This window comes from Leopardus geoffroyi, chromosome B3 (assembly GCF_018350155.1).
Source record: "Leopardus geoffroyi isolate Oge1 chromosome B3, O.geoffroyi_Oge1_pat1.0, whole genome shotgun sequence".
Taxonomy (NCBI): domain Eukaryota; kingdom Metazoa; phylum Chordata; class Mammalia; order Carnivora; family Felidae; genus Leopardus; species Leopardus geoffroyi.
Genome location: NC_059337.1, coordinates 105,719,354 through 105,740,617, shown reverse-complemented (window position 1 = coordinate 105,740,617; position 21,264 = coordinate 105,719,354). Strand labels below are relative to the sequence as shown.

At 44.2% G+C, this 21,264-nt stretch overlaps 1 protein-coding gene across 3 annotated transcripts; it reads right to left on the bottom strand.

Annotated features, from left to right (window-relative positions):
• Positions 1–7,818: 7,818 nt before the first annotated feature.
• Positions 7,819–18,264, bottom strand: DACT1 (dishevelled binding antagonist of beta catenin 1). 3 transcript variants are annotated; one of them, XM_045451116.1, is made up of 4 exons: positions 17,589–18,263; positions 15,240–15,372; positions 14,346–14,501; positions 7,819–10,878 (listed from the first exon to the last, which is right to left on the bottom strand). In XM_045451116.1, the coding sequence occupies exons 1-4, from the start codon at positions 17,931–17,933 to the stop codon at positions 8,990–8,992; spliced, it is 2,523 nt and encodes an 840-aa protein (XP_045307072.1). In that variant the 5' UTR covers positions 17,934–18,263; the 3' UTR covers positions 7,819–8,989. The 3 variants fall into 3 exon arrangements, with proteins under 3 accessions (XP_045307072.1, XP_045307073.1, XP_045307074.1); XM_045451117.1 differs by having other exon boundaries at positions 7,819–10,767; positions 17,589–18,262; XM_045451118.1 differs by lacking the exon at positions 14,346–14,501 and having other exon boundaries at positions 7,819–10,767; positions 17,589–18,264.
• Positions 18,265–21,264: the final 3,000 nt, after the last annotated feature.

Here is a 21,264-nt window from a genome sequence, read left to right as displayed (position 1 = left end):
GAAGTAAACAAAAGCAGTGGCTCTGGGGGTATGGGTGAGTTTTCCATTTGCTTTCTTTTCTCATGCCGCTTTATCCTGAGGACAGGACCCAGTTTCAGAGCAGTGTGTGCTATAGGCAGCTAAACGTCCAATAGAAACATGTCTTTTCTATCCAGAGGAACCAGGAAATGTTAAGCCTATGGGGTGGAGTGAGTGGGGAAAATTCCCAAAGAGGAATGAAGTATAGAAAGAGGTTCCCTAATTCTGTGTATTGGCTCCATCTACCATCTGAGCCAAGCATGCAAGGTACAGATGTAGCAAAAGTTTTGAGAATTTTTTGTTTTAAGTAGGCTTCATGGCCCAGCATGGAGCCCAATGAGGGGTGGAGCCCAACATTGGGCTTGAACTCACCACCCTGAGAGCATAACCTGGGCTGAGATCAAGAGTCAGAGGCTTAACAGAATGAGCCACCCAGGTGCCCCAAGGCTTTGAGAATTTAAATGAGATATGAACCACCTGCACAAGTCGCAATCTAATCACTGAACTATATACGTGCAGGACAGACACAAAGTGGTACAGCAAAAGCTTGTATGAATTAACTGAGACTTAAACCACTGCCCACAAAGGTATGAAGAACTTAGGTCAGAGCCTAAATGGGTTGATTACCTGCTAAAGCAAAACCATCAATATTCTCCTAAGGATTATAAAAGGCTCAGACAGAACCCATATAATATTACATTGACAATGTTCAGAATACAATCTGAAATTACTTGACAACCAAAAAAAAAAAAAAAAAAAAAAGATGTAATCAATTCTGAAGGGAAAAACAACTGATAGATGCCAACCTGAAGATCACCTAAATGGTGAAACTACCAAAGACTTTAAAGGAGCTACTATAGGGCACCCAGGTGGCTCACTCGGTTAAGTGTCCAACTCTTGATTTCAGTTCAGGTCATGATCTCACAGTTCATGGGATTGAGACCCACCCATGTCGGGCTCTGCATTGACAGCACAGAGCCTGCTTGGCATTCTCTCTCTCTCCTTCACACTCCCTATCACCCACTCATGTGCACACTCTCTCTCTCAAAATAAACAAATTTTAAAAAAGAAAATAAAAAATAAAGGAGGTATTGTAACTATGCTCCATGAGGTAAAGGAAAACACATTTGAAATGAATGAAAAGACAGAAATCTCAGTAGAGCAATAGAAATTAACAACAAAACACTCCCATTTGGAAACTTTAGAACAGAAAAATACATTATCCAAAATTATTTAAAAATTTTTCATTGGATGGGTCCAATAGAATGTAAATAACAAAGCAAAGTGAAGATAGATCAAAAGCAATTACCCCAACTAAAGAACAAAGAAAAGATCGAAAAAAAATGAACAGTTTCCAGATCTTTAGGATAATATCAAAGAGCCAAGGATTAGAATTCTACAAACCCATCACTAAAACAAATAAATGAAGTTAACAGGGTACACGGATCAAGGTTAATATACAGTATCAATTATATTCTTTTATACCACTGGCAACTGGAAAATAAAATTTACAAAACTTCCATTTATATTATCACCATGGGGCACGTGCATGGCTCAGGTGGGTAGACATCTGGCTTCAGTTCAGGTCATGATCTCACAGTTTGTGAGTTTGAGTCCTGTGTCAGGCTCTGTGCTGACAGCTCAGAGCCTAGAGCTTGCTTCAGATTCTGTGTCTCCCTCTCTCTCTGCCTCACCCATGCTTACGCTCTGTGTCTCTCAAAAATGAATACACATTAAAAATAAATTTATATTATCACCAAAAATCATAAAATACATAGGAATAAATCTAGCAAAAGATGACCAGGACCTGTACACTAAAAATTACAAAACCTTCCTGAAGAAAATTGAAGACTTAAATAGATGGAAAGATACAGCATACTCATGGATTAAAAACTCAGTATTTTTAATTTTTTTTAATGTTTGTTTATTTTGAGAAAGTGAGAGTGAGAGAGAATCCCAAGCAGGCTCTGGAATGTTGGTGCAGAGCCCATCCTGGGGCTTGATCTCATGAACGATGAGATCATGACCTAAGCCAAAGTCAAGAGTCAGATGCTTAAATGACTGAGCCACCCAGGCACCCAAAAACTCATTATTTTTAAAATGGCAGTATACTTGTGCAAACTATATTCCATTTGATACCAATAACAATTTAAGCAGGGTTTTTATTTCATTTCTGTTTTGTAGAAATTGACAAACTGATTCTAAAATGTATATGACAATGCAAAGAATCTAGACCAATCAAAGGAATTAAGAAGGAGAATGAGAAAAGCGAAGTTGAAAGTCTTGCCTTACCTGATTTCAATATCATAAAGCTACAAAAACCAAGACAGTTTGGTATTAAAAAAGGCGTACGGATAAATGCAACAACAGAATCCAGAAATAGATACATACATGTATCAATTGTTTGGTTGAGTGTGTGTTTACAAAAGTGTCAATTCCTAGGGGAAAGTTATTTCAACAAATAGTTACAAATTTTTATGTTTTATTGTATATTTGGGAGACAGAGAGAAACAGAGCAGGAGCAGGGAGGGTCAGAGAGAGAGAGACACACACACAGAATCCAAAGCAGGCTCCAGGCTCTGAGCTGTCAGCACATAGTGCAATGGGGGGCTTAAACTCATGAACCACGAGATCATGACCTGAGCCAAAGTCGGACACTAACCGACTGAGCCACCAGGCCCTCCTCAACAATAGTTATAGATCAACTGGATATCTGTTTGGAAAAATTGAACATCTATTCTTACTTCACATCATACCCAAAAATTAACTCAAAAGGTCAATGGCCTATTTGTAAACCTAAAATCATAAAACTTCTAGAAGAAAAACTTTGCAACCGTGGATTAAACAAGATTTCCTAGATGAGACACCAAAACCACAAACCATAAAAGAAAAGATAGAAAATTGGACTTGATAAAAGTGTAAAACTTTTGTTTTTATAAGGCGCCATTAAGAAAGTGAAAAGGCAAGCCACAGACTGGGAGAAAACATTCACAACATTTATCAAAGGACTTGTACATGGTACTTATAAACAACTCTTACAATTCCATATGAAGACCAATCACCCAGTTTTGTAAATGGACTATTTGAGCAGACAACTAGCCGAAGATATATAGAGATGGCCAATAAGCACATGAAAAGATACTCACCATCATTAGTTATTAGGGAAATTCAAATTAAAACCACAATGAGTTACCATTATGCATCCACTGGAGTGGCCGAAATGAAAAAGACTGAGCATGTCAAACAATAGCAAGGATGTGGAGTAAACAAAACTCTCCTACCTTCCTGGTAGGAATGTAAAATGGTACAATCAGTTTGGAATATATTTTTGTAATTTCTTAAAAAGTTAAAAATATACCTGCCACAAGACTAAGACATTCTACTCCTGCACATTTAACCAAAAGAAACAAAGACGTCTTTTCCCACAAAGACCAGTACGTGAATGTTCTTGACAGCTTTTTTTTTTTATAATAGCCCCAAACTGGAAATAACCCAAATGTCCATCAACAAGTAAACAGGATAAACAAACTGTCATGTATCTACACAAAGGAATACAACCCAGCAATAAAAAAGGAATGATCTATTGAGGCATAAAATAGCATGGAAGAATTCAAAAATCATTATGTGAAATGAAAAATTCAGGCAAAAAAAGAGTACACTACATACAAAGTAATCATTAGTGACAGAAAGCAAATCAGTGGTTGCCTGGGGAAAGGTGTGGAGGGAGAGACGGGTTACAAAACGTATAGAGGCAGCTTCTGAGAATGATGGAAATGTTTGTTGCATTGATTGTAGTGGTTACATGGGTGTATACATATGTCAGAACTGTTCAAATTGTGCAGTTCAGATATGTGCGTTGTACTGGACTTCAATTGCATCTCAATAAAATTGTACCAAAAATAAGAGGGGGGAGGGAAAATCCAACTTATTGACAAAGGCAACAGTAGTTAGTTCATTGCTTCCAGCCATATGGTGAACTGGATAACCTAATCATCTTACTGCAAAACAGTTAGAAATGATTGATAAATTATTAACAAATATCCTGTGTATTAACTTCACTAAAAAGAAAGACACCCAAGTTTAGTCTACTCTGAAAGAGTTGGGAGAGAGGTTGCTGGTGCCTTAAGCAAGGGGCTTTGGTTTAGACAGGCGCTCAGGGACAGGAAGTTGGCTTGGATTTCGGACTGAGACTTCCCCATAATCCTGAAAGCAATGAAGGGCTACACCCTCAGTAAAAGGTTGGTCCAGGAAAACATTCTACTTGCTAGCCCAGGATGAAAATAAGGAAGCTCTTCTGCCTTGGAAAAGGTCTTCTCTGAGAACATGCCTATCTTCATGTGGGCTCAGGGTTTGAATACATACTACCTCCACAGTCAGGTAAACCAAAGTAAAGAAATTAATCTAAAAGGTAGCCCAGGGGGCACCCAGCCAGCTCAGTGGAAAAAGCATGTGACTCTTGATCTCAGGGTTGTGAATTCAAGCCCCACACTGAGTGTAGAGATTACTAAAAATAAATAAATAAATAAACTTTAAAAAATTTTTTAAATTAAAAAAATAAAATGTGGCCCAGGCTGAAAATGTCCCTGAACCTCTGACGGGAAAGAAACACAAAACTTCCGTGTATGGTAAAATCTTGAATCAAGCCTCACAGGATGCACCCAATAATACCCCACTGGAAGTGAGCTCACAATACAAAATAACAAAATACACTAGAAACATAGAAAGGCAGTGTGTGTGCAAAGGTATAGCACTTGGGTTAACACTTTTGTTGCTAAAGAGTAGAATTTTTCTAAGCAGAGCAAACAAGTAGGCCATAAAATCTCGTGCCTTTTTTCTCAGTGAGGACACACTTAGAACCCCATTAAAAAGAATTAGGAAATATATCTACTATACAGGTCCATAAAATGAAGGAAGCAAGTTATAGAATAATATATAATACATATAGCTTGAGACTTCGTTTTGAAGAAAAAATATAAAGATTATATATTTCTATATGCATATAAGACAATGTGGAAATATATACACCAAACTTGCTGGAGTAGGATTTGAGGAGGATTAACAGAGAATTTAAACACCTGTGCTTTGTTCAGATATCATTTTTTCTCTTTTGAAAATGAGCACTTGTAATTTATTTCAATAAAGGAAAATAAAGAGATTTGTGTGTGCGTGACAACAATGGCAACTATTTTTGTCACTGAAACAGACAAAACCCAATTTTCCAAGCGCAGTGCAACTCCTGGGTACAGAGTAGTCAAGCAGGAGATAGAGGAGGACAAACCCGGGGTTCTTTGAAAATCCTGTTTTTCACGCTTCTCTTCGTTTGGCGTTCTGTCACCTAAAATGTAATTATTCAGAGGCTGGTTTTCAGAAAGCGTCTCCTTCCGAGAATAATGCTCATTGAGAACAACTTGGAAATGATTCAAGAACTGACTGCAGGTCACAGTTGCCTTACGCGATAAACTTTATAGCCTCCCCCCAAAGAGATGGGATCACAGCATTAGAAAAGATGGTGAGATCATCTCCTTGCTTGTGCTTGGCTTAAATTTAATCAGGTAGTCAAAGAAATTCTAGTCTAAGCAGAATGACTGGTTGCATATAAAATCATATGAATACTAAAAGACTAACAACATTTTGAAGAATTGAGTTGACTGAGATGTCTTGCTAAAAAAAAAAATGTCGTTTAAAAAAAAGATATCTTACCTTTATAAGCCACGGAGAATCACTTGCTATGTTCCAAAGTTAAAAACCTTCTTAGAGATAAAAGGCATATAAAATATTTCCAAGACAAAATTTAAAACTCGAATAGTTAAGGAATTTTGGTCACATTGAAATTTAGTATCTGAATAATTAATTATAATTGAGTACAATTCATAATAAACATAAGAATTATGAGATCGAGCTGATTCTAGTTTCCTGTTCACAAAATCATCCTCCGATTAGCCAAATTTGGGACATGTTGAGCATCAAAAATAAACAGTAACTATGATTGTAAGATACCAAGTGAATAAAAATCTAGGAGTCCATTGTAATATTCAAAAAAGAAAAAGGGAATGTTATAGAATGTTAGCTAATAAAGCTAGAGGGAAAGCTCTCTAGAAAACCATCATTTGGAATCCCTAAGGCAACAACTGGTTCAGGCAAGGATCAGCAGTGTCAGCTAAATCCATCAAGTGGAAGGTTGTGAAGAATATCCATATAATATGGAAGAATCACCCACAAATACTAACCCCTTGCAAAGAGGAAAAACACCTTTATAATGGAGAAATCTCTGCTCACCAACTTAATCAAAGGAATCACTCTTAAATTCAGTAATAGTACAGCAACCTGATATTGTTTCCCACTATGAAGCAATGAAAACACACAAGATCACTAGTGAAATCCTCTTGCCAAGAATGTTTAATCTGAATCCAATCAAGCCTTACTGGGTTCATGGGAAACAGAGGGACTAGATGTTAAAAGACAGCATCAGGAAACACCCAAATCCAGAATGTGGGCCCTTCTGCAAGACAACTGTCCTGACTTTAATAGCCCAATGTCATTTTTAAGAAAGGAGGGGAGACTATTCTAGCCTAAAAAGACTAGAGATCTAAAACCAAATGCAATATACTGACTGAATCCTGGCTGGGACAAAAGGGAGGAAGCTGCTGTTAAAAAATTCTGAAACAAATTGGAAAATTTGAATAGAGATTAAATATTCGATGATATTAAGAATTATTATCAGTTTTCCTTGTGTGATCATGATGTTGTCGTTATATACAGAACAGTCTCCTTATTCTTAGGAAATACATGCTTAAGTTTTTAGATGAAATATCACAATGCCTGAAATTTACTTTAAAATAATGCAGTAGCATGGTGGAAGGAGGATTGCCAAAATCTGTCTTTGATCTTTAAAATCAGCAATATGGTTTAACCTAATATATACAGAGTTAAAGCAGTATAGCAAAACGTTAGCAACTGCTGAATTGCTACACAGGTGTTCATTGTGCTATCATTTCCACTTCTCCATGTTGGAAATTTTTTTCTACTAAAAAGTTGGGGGATGGGTAAAATTCTCAAAAATTATCTTCCTTAGAAAACATCTGCCAAATTTACTTCAAATTTTGAAGAAGTACCTTAACTAGTTTTTTTTTTTATGGGTATTTATTTTTATTGAGAGAGTGAGAACCGGGGAGCAGGACAGAGGGAAGGAAGGGGGGAGGAGAGAGAGGGAGAGAGGGAGAGAGGGAGAGAGAGACTGAGAGAGAGAGAGAGAGAGAGAGAGAGAGAGAGAGAATCCCAAGCAGGCTCCACAATCAGCTCAGAGCCCAATGCACTTGATCTTGGGACCAGGAGATCACCACCTGAGCCAGTCAGTTAAGCCACCCTGGCGCCCCTACCTTAACTATTCTAAAGAAGTGGTTTGCTTTCCCTCATTTATTTACTCACCATTCATTCAAAGACTACACCTAAAACCTGCTTTAATTATTGCAAATATTCTAATGCTAGAATAGAAACAGAAATACCAAAATCAGGGGCGCCTGGGTGGCGCAGTCGGTTAAGCGTCCAACTTCAGCCAGGTCACGATCTCGCGGTCCGTGAGTTCGAGCCCCGCGTCGGGCTCTGGGCTGATGGCTCAGAGCCTGGAGCCTGTTTCCGATTCTGTGTCTCCCTCTCTCTCTGCCCCTCCCCCGTTCATGCTGTCTCTCTCTGTCCCAAAAATAAATAAACGTTGAAAAAAAAAAAAAAAAAAAAGAAATACCAAAATCATCAGCACAAGATTTAGATGCATAACTGGTTTTATACCCAAATAACAAACTTAACAGCAGTAAAACAAATTGTTTATTACAGCATAAAATGCGTTATATTAAATTTACACAATGATATATAAAAACACATACTGTTTATATCAAACAGTAATTTAACATCAATAGAAATATAAAAAACACTTGCTACTCATGCACAAACATGCATATATTGGTATAAAAAAACAGTTTGCACAATACTGTTTACCAAAAAAATTTTTTTTTAAAAAAAGCCCTTCCAGACAGGGTCAGTGGTCCCATCTGGACTGGATTGCACTAATATGTTCGGGCCAATGTTCAGGTGGCACAGTGTTCAGTGAGCAATTCTGGGCTTGGAGACGTACTCAAAGGTTATGTCATTAGAAGTGAATTTTTCTGTACCCAAGGACCAAAATGTTATCCCAAAGGCAAGACCTTCCAGGAAGAAATGGCTGGATCTGCTGCAACTCAGAGAGGAGGAGAAAGGCATCAAAATGTTGGCTAATCGGCCCTAAAAGGGTAACTGTAACCAGGGCCTAGGCACCAAGTGTGGCAAAAGTTTTAGTGAATCCTTTTAAGGTTATTACCAGCCTCCCTTATCCAGGTCACCAGCTCTGGATCTAGGGTCTGGTCTTCGAGTTCTGAGTCCAGTTAACCAAACAGTTCTGGGAAGAAAACAGAATGGGGATACAGCTAAGAAAGGGAGACGATATAAAAAATTCCGGAAAACAATGACTGTCCGTCGTACCTACTTCACACACTTGTATGTGATGCCTCTCAACCGGAAAACTCTCGTGGAGACACTGCCCTAAAGACCCAAGAAGCAAATGTATGTCCTAAATTCCATCCACCTGACCTTCAGGTCAAAAGTAATCTGAATCTCATCCCAGTAAGACTTGAGCATGGAAACCTGCGCCTTCACCGATGCTCAGAGCATTTCAAATAAAAATCACCTGCTACCACAAAACTCGTTCACTATCACCACCAGCAAAACTCAGTATTTACTCCTAACCAGCAAAACATTCTTTACCTTCCATTAAAGGCACTAGTGTCCCTACATGATGAAGACGAGACATAATTTACCTCAACAAAAGGAAAAGCATTCCAGGGAACTGTCACACAGAAAAAGAAGCCGCCACCTTGCTCCTGGGTAACTAGACAACAGCCCATCCTCCCCCCCCACCCCCCACCCCCACCCTCAATGATGTCCCTCAAACGGTCGTCATCAGTTTCAGGGAGCCGGACCGAAAGCGGAGGATCTTCTTCTTGAGGTTATGGGAAGCCTTGATTTTGACAAAGGTTTTCGTGGGGTTGCCGTGGAGGTCTGGGCCTGCGACCGCCTGGATGGGGAGAGTCTGCACGAACTGGGACCAGATGAGGCCCCCGCTCTCCTCGGAGTCACTGGAGCTCGTGCTGTCGCCCGCGAACTCCCCCTCGCTCACGCTGGACTCGCTGTCCCCGAAGCAGTTGGTGGTGTAGTTGCTGCGCTCGTCCTCGCTGGTGTCCAGCACAGTGGAGTGGAAGAGCGACTCGCACTCGGCCGAGTACTCCGAGTCGCTGGCCACGTAAGCGTAGGGGCTGGCGTAGGGCAGCGGCACGGCGGCGGGGTACAGCCCCACGTGCTCGCGCCGGCCGCGCCGCGACCGCCGCAGGGCCTCTTCCAGGGACACCTCCGCGGCCGAGCGCCAGCGCCGCGAGTCGGTTCGCTTGTGCTTGGGCTTGGCCACCAGCGCCTCCCGGCCGTGGCCGTGCGCCCTGGCCGCCCCCGCCCTGTGGCCCCCAGCCAGCGGCCGGCTGGGGAGGCCGGCCTCGGGCTGGCCGCCCCCGCCCTTCCTGCCCCGCGACGAGGCCTTCCTGAGCTTCTTATTTGTATCCACGTCGTCGGGGAACCGGCACTTCTTGCCGGCCGCGCGGCTCTTCTCCCTCACGGCGGGCAGCGCGCCCTCCGGCCCGTGGAGGGCCTGGGCCCGGTGCTTCGGGCCGCAACCCCGCGGCCCGGCCGCCGTCCGGGCGCCGCGATGGGGCCGGCCGCCGGGCTGCGGGCCCGGGACCGACTGCGCCTTCACGGGGGGCGCTTCCTCCAGGCTCTGCGAAGAGGAGCCCTCGCTCTTGAAATCCAGCGCGGGCCGCTCCTCCACCGCGAAAGCCGCGGCCAGCAGCGCCGCGGGGGCGACAGGGGGCGCTGCCGGAGGGGCGGGCGGCGGGCCGCCTTTCTGGGGCACCTTTTTCAGCGGCTGCCCAGCTTTGTTCTCCTGCGGCGGGGCCGGGCCCCTCCCAGGGCTCTCCTTCGGAGAGGCAGCGAGGACCTGAATGCTGTCTCTGGGGGAGTCCCCCGTCACTGCGGCGGGCCCCCGAGCGTGTTCCTGCGAAGCTGGTTTGGCATTCTTGGGCAGATGCTTACTTGGAAGTTCAGTGGCAGCGCCCTCCGGCGGGGACAACCTCTTGCTTTCCAGTGGTTCTGCCTTTGAGTCTTTGGACCACTGCTTCGGCGGGGAGAACGTCCCACTGTCCAAAGAAGGGACTCCGCCAGGGGGCAAAAGCACCTGTTTAGGATTCTTAAGGTTCCCGCTGTTGCCCTGTAAGACGCCCCCGGTCACTCTGACACAAACGCTCCCGTTCCTCAGAAGCCCCTTCGTGGGGTCAGCGTTCACACTGGTTCTTGGTTTGTTGGTCCTTACGGGGTGTGTTTTTTTCTGGACCAGGCTCAGAATGTAGCCGTCCATTTTCTTACTGGACGAAGGATGGGGAGCAGACCACAAACTGCTTGGAGATGGTAAGGAAGTGGCTGTCTTGATGGCGTCCAGCTCAGATCCATCACAGATGTCACCGGCATGGTTACCAAGCCTCTCCTCTTCCCTCAGAGGGTTGCCGGTCAGGCAAAGGAGAAACATGGGGCTCTGCACGGCCACAGCGTGAAGCGGACTGGGATAGCGATACACATCGTTCCCGTTTTTAGACACCAGATCACACTGGTACTTGGGATGCACATCTGCAATGACACCAAGGGAATTAAATTGTGATGTAGAGGGGGAACAGCAAACCGCCCCTGAGGCCTGGTCTTCGCAGCGGCCTTCTTTGTATTCCAACCGTCCTATGAGATCTGAAAAACATTTAAAGGATACACTCTGAAGAACTGAATCGGTCAGCACCAGCTTGACTCAGGCCAATTTCTACGAAAACACACTCACGGGGCGGGGGGGAGAGAGAGAATGCTAAAGAATCAACAACTATTCCTACAAGCTGTTCTAGTTCTGTTTTTGGTGTTTTTTTTTTTTTTAATGTTTGTTTATTTTTGAGAGAGAGAGAGCGGGGGAGGGGCAGAGAGAAAGGGAGACAGAATCGAAACAGGTTCCAGGCTCCAGGCTGTCAGCACAGAGCCCAACGCGGGGTTCCAAGTCACGAACCATGACATCATGACCTGAGCCAAAGTCAGAGGCTTAACTGACTGAGCCACCCAGGCGCCCCTTTTTTAAAAAGAATTTTTTTTAATGTTTGTTTATTTTTGAGAGAGAGAGAGCAAGCTGCTCTACAGCCCATACTACTGGATGAGGGAAACAAATATTTAACAAAGATATTTGCAACAAGACATGATACATCTTGGGGCGCCTGGGTGGCGCAGTCGGTTAAGCGTCCGACTTCAGCCAGGTCACGATCTCGCGGTCCGTGAGTTCGAGCCCCGCGTCAGGCTCTGGGCTGATGGCTCCGAGCCTGGAGCCTGTTTCCGATTCTGTGTCTCCCTCTCTCTGCCCCTCCCCCGTTCATGCTCTGTCTCTCTCTGTCCCAAAAATAAACGTTGAAAAAAAAAAAAAAAAAAAAAAAAAAAAAGACATGATACATCCTCCATCCTCCGAGGGAAAAATATTCAGCCATTAAAAATCCGTTCAAACTATTGAATAATATGGGGATATGCTTTAAAGGTTAGTGAAAAGCATGCTATAATACCAGACTATGATTACAATTTTAGCCAGACTATATATGTGAAGAAAGAAAGTCTGAGATGAAGCACCCCAAGATGCCAATAGCACTGCAGTGTAGTGAGAAAGCAAGTGAGATTTACTTTCTTCTTCATTTTCTATTTTCTAAATTTTCAGTAAGTATGCACTGCATTTATAACTAGGGGAAAAAAAAAAAAACCTTATTTTTTGAGTCATTCTTTCTCTGGGCCCTCTGTGTTCTATTCTTGGTTTCCTTTTGAAATACTGCAGATAAACTGTACTTTCTCTGAGCTTTCTCCTCATATATATATATATATTTTTTTTAGGCTGAATTCTTAATGACATATGTTCGAGTATAACTGTCAGTTGAAAGGTCAAAGAAACTGATCAAATTTCACTGGAGCGTAACCAAACGTAAATAATAATCACTTGATATTTTTAAGAATGACACTAAAAAATAAGGCAATATTTTTTAATTTTTTTTTTACATTTATTTATTTTTGAGACACAGAGAGACAGAGCACAAGTGGGAAGGCGCAGAGAGAGAAGGAGACAGAATCCGAGGCAGGCTCCAGGCTCTGAGCTGTCAGAACAGAGCCCCACGCGGGGCTCGAACTTACAAACTATGAGATCATGACCTGAGCCGAAGTTGGACGCTCAACCAACCGAGCCACCCAGGCGCCCCAATAAGGCAATATTTTTAACTGGGAAGGAATTCTTGATACGGTTTTAAGAGATTGAGCTGTTGTATTAATGAATAAATTTTCACATCTCAAAAATGTAAATGCCAAAATACAATGAAATCAAGCTTTCTTGCTGAATTAAATGATTTTGATGTCTTTCCTTGGTGACTGTTGTAAATATCAAATCCCTTTAATGAACTTAGAGAAAATCAAAGTTTTTATCACTACCTAAGATATCCTGTATTATATTTATTCACTCAAATATTGAAAACTTACTATGTGCCGGATTCTATGTAAATTATTTAAGTTAAGAGAAAGCTCCATGACCTTCGATGATAATTAGAAGTCCTGGGGAAAAATACAGTCTGGACCCAGTAATGATACGATTCATTTGTAAAGCAAAGATTATTATAATATAAAATGTGCTGTGTCCCTACCCCCCACCTCCACTCCCAATAGCTTACGGCAACGAGAAGAAACCTTTCTAGCTAATATCGTTGCTCATCTTTCCTCCTCTACTACCATATACTTGCCCTACTTAAAGCATTGCCCTACATTTACCCACACTTTACTATACTGTCCCTTTTCCCAACTTACAGTTAAGGAACAAGACAGACATCTCAGTCTCCAAGGCCCAGTACAACTGTCTCAATTATGTGAAGATGTGGCATTTGGGAGATCAGGAGTCTGTCTTCAAAGAAAACCTATACCAAACGCCTTTAATGGGTTTTAAAGTTTCCCTCTGAAACCAGATCTGCAGAGTGAAGGGGAGCAATTACCAATGAACTTGAGGCCTAGACACTCTAGATAACACAGATGTGTGCTTCCCCAAATGATTGCTGCTGACAGCACAGTGTACAAACTCAAAGACACCAGCCACTTAGCAGCCTCAGTTGTTTGGCGTTATGTTTGCATTGCTTGGATCTCAAAAGTTCAGCCTTACGCCCAAGTGGAGAACACAGACAAACCAAGAGTGCAGTGACTTGTGCTACAGCACCTACAGCTCTCCATATCCTCTCTGCTCTTCTGAGGAATCACAGTAAAGCAAAACTAAGAAAGGAGTCCCAAGTTTCAGCAACAATTCTGCCATTCAGAAAATGAGGAGCCCCTGGAGAACTGTTTTTATAAAACCGAATTCCTCCTCTGTTCAATGAGAAGGTTGAACACAGAAATTTCTGAATTCCTAGTGTGGTGGGAAAACATGGACCTGACAACTGGTCCTGAGCTCGAATCCTGCCTCTGCCACTCGCCAGTATATTAACCTTAAACGATGAACCTGTTAACTAACCTAACTAGACCTCATTTTTCTGACATACAAACGGGAGCTAACAAGACTTGCATACCCTGCAGAACTACTGGGAGGATTCAAAGGAGATAAATATATGCAGAGCATCCAGTACGTGTTTGACACACAGTGGAAATGCAGAAACTTCCAATACCGACAATAGCATGACTCTCTCCTGAGGTCACTCCAAGGATAGCCCAAAGTGGAAACAATGGCACATGGCCTACGGGAATCTCATCCCACCCACCTCCTAAAAGAAAAGACAAGCTGCCATCACGCAAGACATTCTGGAGAATGTGGAGGGACCACTGCTCCCTGAAGTGCCAAGCAGCCTGACAGACATATTTAATTTACTGTAAGCTTTAGCTTTAAATGGTTATAAAAAAAGAGATCCAAAGTGGCTTTCCAAAGAAATACAAACAAGTCAAACTCACAGCAAAGGCTCACAAACAGAGCTCAAGACCTGTAATATTGGGACAGGGTTTCTAAAGAGAAGCTGTCTTGCTACCATCACAATATAAAGCTATGTCATGAAACGTAGCAAGTTGATGAACTTCTCTGACCTTTTGTTTTTCTGTCAGTAGAAGGGGTTAAAGCTAGATAACCGTTAAGGGCCTTTCACCTTTTCCAGCTAAAAATGTCTATCAATTCTAAAAAGTCTTACCTGCAGATTTGGGGCAACCATCTGAGATAGTCAAGGTTGCCTCCAAGGGGCTGCAAAAGCAGGTGCTGGAATGACAACTGGATAAACACTCACTGAAGACCGAGTTAGAGGAATTGGAAAGGGATCCTGAAGCCCCATCACTCAGCTCATAAAACCCTACAAATAAAAACACCATTTGGAATTAAGATCATGTCAAGCAATAGCATACATTTGTGTTTAAAAGGAAAAGGGTTAATCATCTAGAAAAGGTAGGAAGGGGACACTTTGGTGGGGTGGGGAGCGATTCTGGTTCACTGGATTTAGTGTGAATTTCAAGTTTTATTTCAAGTAATCCTTAGGAAAAGGCAAAGAGCCCATATCTATGGATACATTTCAAAGCTACTCTCACCCTCAAACTGACCTGCCTTTTTGACCCCACCTTTAAAGATGTGCAAGGAAAGAGACTTAGATCTGTCAAAGCCCCAACTTTATCATGAATGTTTCAGAAAGAATAATTTGAAGAAAAAAATCTATTTAAGGAGCCAAATGGCTTAAAAGAAGAAGAAGAAGAAAAAAAAAAAAAAACTTTTGAAGTGGTCTCAGGAAGTTGAAGTGTGACTAATTTTCTAGCCCAGTTCTGACTTTCTCAAGTTTCAAAGGAGGACTGCTCTTCCAGAAATTTGAATAGAAGCTTTTATTTTTAAACTCAGGAGACTCCAGTCAGATCAATCTCATTATTAAAAATTTGGTCATCTGGTTTTATTTCCCTCTCATACAACTGAATGGCAGACTGCTTTTTTTTATTCTCTCTGCGCTAGAAACAAACTCCATTGCCTTGTGCAGGTCTGGGAAAGTTAAACAGTGGAATGAAGTAGAACTCAAGTGCAGAATTCTGTCCTAGTGTCACACACTCACCTGAGCTGGGCCGACTGTCTGTCTCCAGGTGCTCTTCAGATGTCTTTTCTACATCCAGTCTCAGGTCACTTATCTGCTTGTCAAGTTCTTGCAACTGATTCAACAAACCAGCATCTCTTCTCCTCAAACAATTCTGATTGGGGGGTGGGGGGGCGGGAGTGGAAATGAACACACGTTGGTGACAAAGAATCAGAAAGTCTGCTCTAAGTACTCAAATTGCCATTTGGAAAGTTCACTAACTCTTCCAAAACCAAAATTTTTACTGGATGACCTGAAATTAAAAAAAAAACAAAAAAACACAAAAAACAAAACAAAACAAAAAAAACTTCAAGAATATGTCCTATGTTTCATTTCACATTCTTTCATTTTGCGGTGCTATAAAGTTTCTTCATAAAAACAAGACTTGCTTTTTGTTTCAACTTACACAAACTCACTTTGTATAGGTTAAGGATAAGAAAACACAACGAGATTCTTTCAAATCCTCTATGTACACCCAATTTCTTGCGAAACAGCGCTTCACAGCAGACTCTTTAATTTGAAGTCAGAGTGTAACAGATTCCCTACAATACACTATACCCTTACTTAGGTGAGATTTTCTGGCCAAATGTCCTGCAGAGTTTTGTCTTCTATTAGTTGCTTTGTGGGGTTTAATCAGTCTTAGGGCCTTTGAAAGTGAGAAACGAATACTAATAGCCAGTGCCAAGTATAATGTGAGCTAGCAAAATCCAAAACCCTCAAGGGAAGGTCCATCAAGATTTGAACTCAACTCAGGTTTCCAAAGATGACAGATCTGTAGCGCTAACTCACACTGCCACCTAGTGCTTCCTATTGCTGGAAAAGCAAAAGGACCAAAAAGGCATCTGGTTCAAATCGTGAATGCCAAGTCTACACATGAAAATAGTACCACAAACACTGACTGGACTGAAATTCTCCTGACATGCTGCCTCGCTCCCCTCCAGGGGACAACAGGAATGTGCCACTCACAATCTTGAGATTCGTGAAGACAAAAAGGGGCTATTGTAAAAGACAATGCACAAAAATGTCAATGACAAGGCATCACCAGCAAGAATGGAGTCAAACCAATGTTACATGCACATCTGGTCGGCGACCAAAGAAAAGGTAAAATGCCAAATAGGTATTGTACAAAGCAGGATACATCCTTGAAAAACAGATGTAACAGGAGTATCTATTCCTCCTGTCCGTCCTTTGATTTAAAAAGCTTGTAGACAAAAACCTTATATGCCTTTTTACTACAATGAGTTTCTTCAGGAGAAATGAACCAAAGTAAAAGTACTGTGATGCTGAGAGACAGAGAGGGAGAGAGAGAAATTATCTGAAAAGAGATAATACAAGAAGCCCTTTGACAAATAACCACACGGCATCGCTATGTTCGCTGTTGTAGGAGGAGGGATGTTATCTAGCATGCGTCTAGTTTCAGACAGTATCACATGGCCAAAAAAAGATTTTTTTTTCCCAATGTTTTCAAAACTACGTTTTTGAGGTCACTGTAACAAAGCTGCCGCCATTATTCTGAGGCGGGGTCAAAAGCTGTTCATCAATACATTAAGCGCCCAAGTTCTTTTCCTTCCCCATTAATGAAGATGGCACAGGCTGGCTGGCCGAGACGCTGACGGAAATCCAGTAAGATAAACGCTGTCTTAGGAGGAGGTTCTCTCTTCTTCCCCCTCCACCACCAGTCACGTAAAATATGAGGGGACGGGGCACTTTCCCCAGCCAAATTTCTATCATTTGCATCTGTGTTAGCTGCTTCATACAAAGGGCTTCTATATGAAATTAAGCAGCAGCCCGGGCAAAAGCTGGCACGCGGGGGAGAGCCCTGGGAGTGGCAGGGCGCCCTATGTGCGCTTCCGCGTAATCGTAAAATTCTGCATTGGACAGTTAACCTCGCCACAAGCCCCCTCCTCGGCTTTTGTCCCTTCTCGGCGGGAGGACACGAAGCTGAGACCTCCAAAAGATAGGGTATTTTAAAGGAGGGTATGCAAAACATTCGAGGAGAGGGGCGTTGCATTCGTCGAAGTGGAGAGATTTGAAGGTTACAACCAGGCGACTCCAAGAATCCCGAAGGCAGAGCGGGAGGGGAGGGCTGCCACCCCTCCCGGCAATCCGCGCGGGGTCGCCAGCCCCTCACCTGACACAAAGCGGGGACACGCCAGGAACGCGTGGGCGACGGCGGCCCACGCGCCGCGCGCGCCCACGCAGGAATGGGGGTCCCGAAACGTGGAGCGGCTCCCCGGCCAGAGGCGCCCTCGCGCCCACCCCCAGGCCACCTGCCCGAACCCCAGTCCCCGTGCAGGGACAGCCGTGCCCCTTCCTCCAGGCACCGCTTACCAACTGCTTCCGCAGCAGCAAGATATTCTCTTCCAAGAACTTCTCCTCCAGGCGGCTGCGCTGCGCCGCCTCCCCCGGCAGCTCCCCAGCGCGGGGCGCAGCGCTCCCCGCGCCCCCGGCGCCACGCAGGGCACCCCGGACCAGCAGCTCCTGGCGCTGGCGCAGGTACTCCAGCTCCGCCAGCCCGGCCAGCGTGGCCTCCTGCCGCTCCCGGGTGCGCTGCCGCTCCGTGTCCGCCTCGCCCTTCTCCCGCCAGCGCCCCTCGGGCTCCGCCGCGCGCGGCTCGCCCCGGGCCGGCGCCTGCGGCTCCAGCTCCCTCGCCGTCCCGGCCGCACTCGGCTTCATGGCCCCCACCCCTGCAGGAGCGCCCGTCACCGCAGCCGGGCCGCCCGGGCGGAGGAGCGGGCGCTAGGGCTGCGGCCGGGGGCTCATGCCGCCCCCGAGTCGGGGCGCAGCGACGGGGCGACGGCCAGAAGCGCCCGGGACCCGCTCGCGGCCGCGGGCTGCAGCCGTCCGGGCCCGGGCGGCGCCGTCCGCTGTCGCCGCGCGTCCCTCGCCGCGGCCCCGCAGCTGATAACGCCCTGCTCGGCGCTACGTCACGCGCGGCGGCCCGGCAAACCCCCGCCTGGCGCCCGCCTCCCCGCGCCGGCCCCTCCGCTCCGAGGCCCGCTCCCCCAGGCTTCCCCCTCTCCTGTCAGGGGCGCCGCTGGCGCTCAGCGCCGGCCTCCTCCTCGCTAGGCCCTCCCCGCTCCTCCCTCTCTCCTCCCCCGCTCTTCCCGCGGGCCTCCTCGCCCCCTTTTCGGGTTTACTGCACCCAATTTTTTGCCTCGCTCCTTATTGGTTCTTTTCCCCTCGCACAAAGCAAGGGGCGAGCGCCTCGAGCCCCAGCATCCTGTTACAGTCGGCCTCGCAGGCAGGGTCGCGAAGGGACGCGGCAGTTGGGCTCCCCAGAGAACTTTCTGAAACTCGACCGAGTTGCAGCACACAATCTTAACCCTTTCCCCCCACGTCCACTGTTCACATCCACTCACACTGATTTCGCTTTCTTTCACCTTGCCGAGCAAGGTACTGAGAGTGCATTCAAAGACCGTTTCTTTGGCTCCGCTTTGTAAAGACAGGCAATACCCAAAGCACAGTGCAATATCGTTCTAAAACTGTCTCAGTCTTAGTTTTGTTGCTGTTTTATCTTTTCACGAAAGGCGTGTAAAATTAGGCAGGAGGATGTCGCTGTAAAGCCAGGGGTTGCATCAATTCTTTCGCAAGCCTGGGGTTTAATGTGTGTGCACGCGCGCCTGCGCGCTTTGGTTTTTGTTTGGGCTTTTTATTGTTGTTATTTGCTATCTTGGGCAAACACAAGAGCTCAGACTCCGAAATCAGGCTGTCTGAATGTGAATCCTGTTCCAGCCTTGACGAGCTGTGCAAACAAGTTACTTCGCCTCTCTATGCCGCTCTTTCCCCAACCGTAAAATGGAGCTAACAGAACCTGCCTGTTCTAAGAATTACATTATATAAGTAATATACTGTTATAAGTATAAGTAATGTACATTACTGTTATAAGTAATATGCATTATATAATATGTATTTGTGGGGCGGGGTGAGCGTGTGCGTTTACAACGTGGCAAGCTGGTAGATAGTAAGGATTATATCAGTTGTGGCTTCCCCTCCCCCCCACCCCAACTCCAGAGAGACCTGTAAACTTTCCCCCTGAAGTAGCATTTGTGGTATGGTCACCTCTGTCCCTCTTGGAACATTGGTCACAGGGAATTTCAGTGGGATAGAGAGGTCTGGAAATGCCACTAGCTGGCTTGTCTATGGAAAAGCAACGTATCTGTTTTAAAAAGCAATACATCAAAAAGCCTCATAAATTAAATCCAACAAGTTACAATCTGCTGAAGTTCAGGCAAAGTGCTGTGTGAAGGAATGCATCCTATATCATTATTTCAGACTCGAACACCGCCGCCCAGCTGCCCCTTCTACCCTGTGTGGTCTAACCCTCCCTCCAAGATCAGTTCACTTCCCTCTTCTGCACTCTGGTTAATTGTATGAATATCTGATTCTTACCAAATGCTATTTGTTTGGTTATTTATCTGGGTGTGTAGACACATATCTATGTATGTAGGGTTTTATGTGTATTTCTTCTCTCCAATTATGTTATAAAAATTGCCTGAAGGCAGAGACTGTTTTAATACCCTCTTAGTATTACCGTACTCAAAACAGTGCCTTGCAAGGATTCAACTGATGTTCTCTAGAGACTCAAAAAAATGGAGGTTGATTGTAAATTGTTTCTACCTTAACATACTATCTAAATTAATAGCACCCATTTAATCTCTGCGACAAGTAGAATCAACTCAACACTTACTAAAAACAAAACAAAACAAAAATACAAAAGTTCCCTTGCCACCCTCCACTGACCTCTCCATTGCTGTCCCTCACAGACATAAAAGAAACTATAACTACAACCATGATTCATAATTAACAAGGTTGTTTATCAGGTCTAAAAACAGAATTCTGGTCAAGTGTTCATCAGCATACAAAATCACTTCTATTCAGGTCACCTCTTCTTTATGCCAACTGTGTGCCAAACACTTTTCTCGGTAACACAGGAACTAATTTTCTTCCATAACTTCAGTGAGGCGCTGAGGAATAATGACAGATCCTGCATGCCAAAGGCCACTCACCCACGTCCTCATCATTGTCTCATTCTATTAATTTCTAAGCAAGCTTCCTGCTTTCTAGCTCTGAATTAGATTCCTTTTGGCTGGGTGGAGTCTATTATTGTGGCCTGGGTTATGTCACACATCGACAACTATATTTATATAGTTGAGGGGGGAGAAAAGCTGAAACACGTTTTACACCCCACTAATAAATCTTGCTAGAGCAGACAGACAAGCCGCTATGTCTCGGAACCTCCCCTCCATCCCACCCCCTCCCCGCCAAATGCCACTTGGAGCTGGCTCATTAGTCCCAAGCAAACCATTTGCCATAACAGCTTGTACATCTCCATGAAAAAGCGTTCCCAGCAAGTTTAAGTATTAAAACTAATGTATTCAAATGGTTCCACCAGTAAAATGGTCACAAATAGGAAAAAGAGGTTATGCTTTCCAAAGTATCCATTACACATTAATAAATAATGCTGTTCATTCACATGCCAATTAAAACAAACTTGGGCCGTCAAGTGAAATTAGAAGCAAGGAGCTCAATGCTGTAGCTCTTTGTTTGTGTAGGTTGTTTTGTTTTGTTTTGTTTTGTTTCTGAAAACTCCCAATGTCATCAGATTAAGTGTGACTAGCTGGGTTGCCCCTATTCTCTTCTTAACAGCCAAATTTTCTCCTCTCCAGTCTAGGCCTGGCTTTTCCTTCCTCTTTGATTCTTTGTTTTGGTGGCAGGTATTCCGGAGGCAGTTGAAGGTAATCACCCACTGCTCACAGCTCCCTTCTGCTGCCAGAAGGATCTCACTTCCTCCTACTGGTTTGATTTTTCTTTCTCTACTTTTTAAAGCAGGTGCTGGGTGCTTCTTCCTCCACGGATGCTACTTTGTTATCTCCTTTCTAGTATTGGTCAGCCCTAGTTAGTTCTTTTGCTTCCACGCCCCACCCAAGCCTCGGTTTCTCAGAAAAGCTGTTAGCAAGATGGAGTGGATCTGCCACCTGGGGCACCTGGGGGCTAAGAATAAAGT

Excerpts from the sequence above, each read along its gene's own strand:
- DACT1 (XM_045451116.1), bottom strand. The coding sequence starts at position 17,933 with ATGAAGCCGAGTGCGGCCGGGACGGCGAGGGAGCTGGAGCCGCAGGCG. Across the intron at positions 14,502-15,239 it reads AGACAGTCGGCCCAGCTCAG|GGTTTTATGAGCTGAGTGAT; the intron begins GTGAGTGTGTGA and ends TTTTATTTGTAG. Across the intron at positions 10,879-14,345 it reads TGGTTGCCCCAAATCTGCAG|ATCTCATAGGACGGTTGGAA; the intron begins GTAAGACTTTTT and ends AATGTTTTTCAG.